General features: G+C 57.4%; 1 protein-coding gene across 1 annotated transcript in view; it reads right to left on the bottom strand.

The window, feature by feature from the left end:
• The window catches only part of LOC104463611 (disabled homolog 2-interacting protein-like), a gene marked incomplete at its 3' end in the record, with an annotated part of 26,713 nt that overhangs the window by 9,182 nt on the left and 10,629 nt on the right, over positions 1-6,902 (bottom strand). The window contains exon 4 of the mRNA XM_010076005.1: positions 118-262. Coding sequence (XP_010074307.1) covers positions 118-262 — 145 coding nt within the window. The remainder of the gene's footprint in view (positions 1-117; positions 263-6,902) is intronic.

The following is a 6,902-nucleotide window of genomic DNA, read 5'->3' as shown; positions in this document are numbered from 1 at the left end:
AGGGAAACCCTCCGGCCAGTTACCACCAGGGCCCAGGAGATGGTCTGCACCCTGCAAAGCACCCCGAGACTCAGGGGAGAACCTCCCTGGCGAGACGTGCCCACGCTCTGTACGTACCTAAGGCATCTTGCAAGTATTTCTGCCCCACCAGCTTCAGGTATTCTTCGATTGCTTTGGTGGCCAGCGTGTTCTCCCTGAAAATGAGATGCTCATTCTCACCACAGCGATCAACTTCAGACATCATCAGGTCAGTCAAGAAATCCTGGAAAGCAAAGCCCATGGTGGGTCAGCACACAGTGCCACACGCCTCGCTCCCAGCTGCAGCCTCCCCTCCACAGAGAGGTCTCGCCTCCGCGCGACACACCAGGGAGCGGAGGTGCCGCGGGCGATCCTGCGTGCACGCTGCCGGACTCCCAGCCCCACTCTCCTCCTGCTTCTCCAACCTCAGAGACAAGAGGAGAAATAAACCTCTGGAGAGCCACAACTTTTGCACCCCAAACAATGATTCGTTCCAGACCCGCACGACGTTTGCCCGCCCGTCAGGGCTGGTTTTCAGCTGGGTCTCGTATCAGCCTCACGCTTTGCGGGTGAAATGCTTTCTCCCCCGTTAAATGGGGCTGCGTTTGGTGCCTAACGGCAGCGGTCACAAATCAGGGGCGCGCTCAGCTGTCCTGAGCTGTGCCCCACAGCTAATGGCTGAGGATCAACCCTGTCACACGCATCGAGATACTCCCGTGCCCTATTTCCTTAGTGTGCAAGGAAATAAACAGCGCTGCTGCAGCGCACATTCGGGGCACATTTTTGGTCTGACGCACACGCAACCAACCACCAGGCGATTGCACAACGTTCTGTGCTGCAGAGCCGCGGTGGGGGTGAGCAGGAGCAGCCCGCGCGCTGACAGCTGCCCCGTGCATCAGGCCAGGCTGCTGACTGCAAATCCCAGAAGCAAAGCAGCCCCTCAGAGCAAGCCCGTGTCTCCTTCAGCAGCAGCGGTAACTGATCAGCGAGGGTCACGTAGCTCCCCGTGCATTCTGCAGAACATCCGCTACGTGGTGTAACGCTGAGCGGGCTGCAGCTCCAGGTAATGCAGGCGGAACGCCGTGCAGGTTTTAATGTCGATACATCAGCTTCTCTTCTCTGCACCGCTCACGGGAAAACAGCTCTGGGCCCCTGCCCAGCTCCTCGCCGCGCTGGGGGCTGAAGGGTCGACCTCCTCCCCCCCAGCACCGCTCACCTGCATGGCACAGGGGACAGGCTGGTGGCACCACGTAAATCCCGTGCATTCGACCTCCTGCTGCTTCCCCGTGCAGGCGACAGAGCGATGCTGACGTACACATACCACAGCCAAGGGCACCTTTTCAAACTGCCTTCCTCTCAAACAACATCATCTGCTCAGTAATAACCTTCCACTAAGAACTTCTCCTCCATTTGTCACGACCGTACCAGAGGTAACCAGCTGCTGGCAGGGGCGGCAGGAGCACCCAGAGCTGCCGTGCCCCTTGCTGTCCCCAAGCAGCGTGCACCCCCCAGAGCCCCCCCAGCACTGTGGCCATGACCCAGCACTGCTCCGACCCCCGCTCGGCGGGGGGGACGCTCCCGGCTGGCCAGGAGGTTAGCGACAGAGGCACCTTGCCCCATTTCATTTTTCACATGGATCCTGTGCATTGGCAGTTTAATCAAGGTTCAACAGATCGCTCCACCTGAACCCAACGGACCCAAATCACTTAATCCACAGACCCTTCATCCCTGTGCTTCTGTCCCAGACGGGGGAAGATCCAGGCGCCGGGCAGGCACCTGAGAGCGGAGAGGTCTCCCATCCCTGCCACCTTCCCACAAGATCATAACTGGGACGGACACGCTGCCGTGACCTTCCCAGAAGAGCCTCCAAAAAAGCCAGAGGAGGAGCTTTGGAAAAAAAAGTCACTTCCATTATTTCTTTAGCCAGAGAAGCCCCTGCTGCCCTTCCTCGGAGCTGGCGACGCCTGCAAGGCTCCAGCAGCTGCAGAGGCAAGAGTCCCTCCGGGAAGCAAAGCAGGTGCCTCCCCCCACTTTTTTCTCTCATTTTTTTATCAGCGAAGCTGGGATGAAACTTTAAACCCCTGCTCGAATCCCGTCAGCTGCTATCTGGGTAACTCCATCACCTTTATCTTCCCGGGTCCCTCCCGGGGTACGTTTCAATTCCGAGCCACAGCTCAGGCCGACACAAGGTGCTGATTCTTAATTAGCAGCCGCTGACCTTGCCTTTGCTCCATTCTCTTTCCTGTCACTTTCCCAACATACTAATTATCTCAGGAACACCGAGTTTTACAGCTTCTCTTAGCCAAGGGTTTACTCTTCCCCCTCTAGCCAGCCGAGGACTGGCTGGGGCCGAGCGGTGATGCACAACCCAACCGCGAGCTGGTGCCGCCGAGCGGCGGAGACCAGGGGCCAAGTTCTAGCCAGCGATAATGGGAATTTTGATGATTTCAGCTGATCCACAGAATTCACTAGAATTTAAAATAAGGCAAAATTCCAGCATGTGACTCAACACAAAGCCCGAGCAGATCCCCCTGAAACCTCTCCTGCGGCCGTTATCCCCTGCGGAGCACCTGCAGCTCAACAGCTGTGAAAACGAGCCCTTGGCTCCAAAGCGGGAAGGAAAGCTGCCAGAATCCCAAAGAGCTCCGTTAGGGTGCAGCACCCAAAGGTGGGGCGTAACGTGGCAGAATCCAGCCTCGTCACCGCCCAGGGGATGGAGGTGAGAGTCGGGATAGCCAACAGCATCCCCCGGCCAGGGCTCCTTGCCATCTCCGGCAGGTCCAGCCTCCCTGGGCTGCAGGAGGCATCGCGCCAGGCTGCACGAACCGAGCCCAAGATACAGCAGGGATCGAAACACCCACGGCCAGTGTCCTCGAGCGAGTTCCTCTGCAGAGACGGCTCCCAGCAGCCCAGCAGGACTTTGCTAGCCGCCGGAAAGGAGCCTCGTCCATGGGTCAGTTCCCATGACATCCCGCCATTCCTGTCCCAGGGCCATCGTCCAGCTCTTGCCTTCCCTCCGCACAAAAACCCCATCAGCTCTGGATCACACAGGGTCTGGTATCTCTGCCTTAAGTACGCCAGCAGCCAGCACTGGGAAGACACAAATGGAATGCAAATCCTCGCCGGATCCCTCCCGGGGCCTCACTCACCCACATACAAGGCTCCGAATAAAACGCAATAACTAAAGCCAATAAAACGCCCTGTTTCTGAGCAGCAGAGATCAGCAGGGGGTTGTTTTCAGTTAGGGCCCCTGGCAATGGAAGAAAACAAGATGCTTTATTTCATTAAATTGGAGTCTAGAAGGGAAGGAAAAGGTCTATGGTAAAAACGAAGGGCTGCGGCAGCGCTCTTCGGGCTCGCTCCCGTGTTTATTTTCAGGATATTTGCTTCAGACTGGACACAGCTGAACCTGTGCAACTCCAGTCCCTGCACATACGCTGATAAAGAGCAATTCATAAATAAATAAATTCAGAGCATGACAGCACGAGGCAGCACTGGTTTCCAGCACTTTTCCAACAAACCAAGCGTGAGCCCACAGCACCACGTGCTGTTCTAAGGCAGCTCCTCCAGAAACCCCCGCAGGAGCACCGCTGCCGGAGCGGCTGCCCGGTCCCCGCGGCAGGCAGAGTCCTCGGCACAACCTCAGGGTTACCACCAGGTACCCCCAGTGCCGCAGCCTCCCCTCCGCCTGGGCAATGCCACCTTCCTCCAGCTCCCGACGGTTCCCAACATCGTAACTGAATGATGGGCAGAGTGACTTTGAAATAATAATAACGTTCTCCACATCACAAGCCTGATTAATAGGATTGACTTAACCTTAAGAGGATTGAATTGATAAAGGTAATAAGATTACTGCTGATTTCAAAGACTAGCCCAGGGTCCAGCTGGGCTTTGGTGTAAAGGTGAAGAACACCCGGGGCTGGCAGGGCTGTGGGTGGAGGAGTGCCAGGGCACACCTACGGGGCAGGGAAACGCGGCACTCGACGGTGCTGAGCTGGGCGAGGAGAGAGGCAGCGACTGCATCCTGGACACAGTGCAAAACCAAGGACCCAGCCACCAGTCCTCAGCTTTCCACCAGCACACAGTTCCTCTGAGGATCTGCGCTGGACACTTCTCTGCTGGGAAACGCAGCGATGTTCCCTCCTCTGAGCACCAGAGCCCACCCTTGGTGCTTTTGGCATTTTCTAGTCCTCCTTGGGAAAAGGAGGTGCAGCAGCAAGGCAAGGGTTAACGCCCAGGCAGCCGCAGCCATCACCCTGCTCAGGGCAATAAGAAAACCCGATGGAGGATATCACACCGACACACTGAGCGACCGCTACCTCCCCAGGAGGGCAGAAGGGGCCGGATCCCACATGCGAGGCTTAGAACCCGCCCGTCGCCCCCAACACTGCCCCTCGCCGCCTTCCTCCATCCTTTCAACCAACCCGGCTGCCGTGGTCAGGGAGAGGGGGAAAAATGGTGGGGGTGCTCATAAAGCTGATTAAAAGCCTTATTAGCTCAACTATGGCTGCTATAAAATATTATCAGAGAGATAAACTCTTTGTGGGGCAATGATACAGCTGCTGCCAGCCTGTTTATGGCTGAACGTGCGCAGCATCCCGGGTTCCCCATGTCCCAGCCCTCCCAGTGCTGATAAAGGAGCGGTGCTCCCTGAAGGGACCGGCCAAGCCCTGGCGCCACCAGCCTCCGAGCCGAGCAGCTCCTGGTCCCCGAGCCGAGCCGGCACTTTCAGGCAGCTCTGCGCCATACGTGCAGGTCCTGCCCTTCCAAGGGCATCGCCAGCAGAGCTCCGACCAACACCCCGCACCGCTGAGGATGGGAACGCTGGGAGATTCTGGCAGCTCGCTCGGGGGGAGTACATACATCTGCTCAGCTGAAGCAAATCCTTGCAGCATGAACAAACAGGGACACATGTTTATTCTTCACTCCATTCACAACATGATAAATATTTATTTCAAGTGAGCAGCTGGTTAGTTACAGCTTTGTCTAATGCGGGGTTTGATCTACCACCCATTTGGATAAGAGAGGGTTTTTTATATATTTATGGTCATGAACTGAGCTCCAAACGCTGTAAGACAGCCCTGAAATAAATCCAAGCCTGGGAAATATTCTGCAAGCATCACCAGTCAGAGAGGGTCTGGCTCTGGAAGGACCAGCCCCACCAAGCCGTGCTAATGGCAGGGGCGAGCGCTCCCAGCGACACCAGGCATGCCAGCAGAAACACCTTTAATTACAACCTTGTGCCTTTTGCCTGTGAATTGCAAAACACATGAAAATAGTTCAGCATCCCTCCACGCCCTGACAGGCACCGTCTCATCAGCGCTGTCCCTGGGAGGATGGAAGCACGCAGCAACTCAAGGATGGACGCTGAGCGCCCGCGTCCCTGTGTTTAGCCACAAAGCCACGTCCCTCCCCCGGCACAGCGATGCTGCCGCCTGTCCATAAATAGACAGCGAACATCCGCTTCCGCCCGGACCCGTTAGGCGCTGGGTGTTGTCAGACTTTCCAGTGGGCCAGGCTGTTTGCGCTCTTATCAGAACGCCTTTCCCCTCCTCTCCACCTATTTGCCTTGGCGGCTGCTCCGGGATCTCCAGGCGTGCCCGGATGCACACCGAACCCTCGCGCAGCGCTGCAGCGACGAAGCTGTTCCCGTTCCGAAATACAGAGAAAAGGAAGCACGGACTTTGCCTCCAGAGAGGACTCTCTGCTTCTATTCTCCACCTTTTAATCTATTGCAATCCAGTTAGGGAGCCCAGGACAAGCAGATATTTAGGGAGGAAATTCAGCTCCAGCCCGTGCCCCCGTTCTGCCTGCAGATTCCTACGCTGTGCGGCTGGGTTTCAGAAGGTCCAGGTACCCGGCTGGTGGGGCTCATGATGGCAAAGGAGCGAAGCGGGGTGTCTGCAGGTCAGGATCGCTCTCCCGCCGTCTGCAGGGATGCACGGGGCTGCTGGTGGCTGGTCCCTGGCACGTGTCCCCATCCGCACAGCCCCGCGTCACCTCTCCCGCACCGGAGCTCCTGCGGCGCGGCTCTGGGTGGACGCACGGCCCCCGTCGCCCTGCCTCGTTACGGGGTTACACCACATTCACAGCAAACAGCGACAGGAAAGCAAGGGCTGAAACAGCACAAGAGCAATGAGCTCCTAACGAGTCTGCACAGATAATCTCCCAGACACTTGTTTCTCACTCCAGCTGTAATTGCTGCTTTAGCGTAGCCAAGAGCCACAAAACCCCTTTATCAGCAAAATAAATTAGTGGCCAGGGAGAGCTCTGGCGAGGGCACAAGGAGGGGAACCCCCCTCCAGCCCGGGCAGGCTTTGGGGGGTCACCGGAGGACAGGGGGCTGCAGGGGGGGGCACAGCCCGGAGCAGGGTGCACCCACGGCACACAGGCTGGGGTGAGGACGTGTTTTCCATCCCCATCCTTGGTTTTTATTTTTTACCTTACTGCTGCTTCCCCCTTCCTCTGCTCGCCCAGCTCCTCTCCAAAGGATGCGCCGCCCGGTTCCCATGCTCCAATAACTCCTGTTGCTCTCGCAGCTCCCTGAAGCCTGCGCTAATGCTGATGGCAGATGACAGGCAGCGAAAGCAGAAGCTCCGTTTTCAGGGGAAATTCATCGAGCCTGTTTACTGTTTGCTGCGTCCCCTGTGTAGAGCCTCTGGGATCTCGAGCGCTGATGCAGACGCGTCTGGAAACACACTTGCCCTCTTCAGAGCCTCTCCAGGACCGAGGAGGAGAGGGAAGCAGCAGGAGCGGTGACCACAGCTCTCGGCCATGATCCGTGGTGACTGAGCTCAGGGTGACACCAGAACCGTGAAAGCCACGGACAGGGTCTTTCATGGCAACGTCACCCCAACAAGAGCCCCAGCGCTAGTGCGCCCAGA

Source organism: Pterocles gutturalis, unplaced genomic scaffold (assembly GCF_000699245.1).
Source record: "Pterocles gutturalis isolate BGI_N339 unplaced genomic scaffold, ASM69924v1 scaffold8303, whole genome shotgun sequence".
NCBI lineage: Eukaryota > Metazoa > Chordata > Aves > Pterocliformes > Pteroclidae > Pterocles > Pterocles gutturalis.
This window is presented reverse-complemented; position numbering and strand designations above follow the sequence as displayed.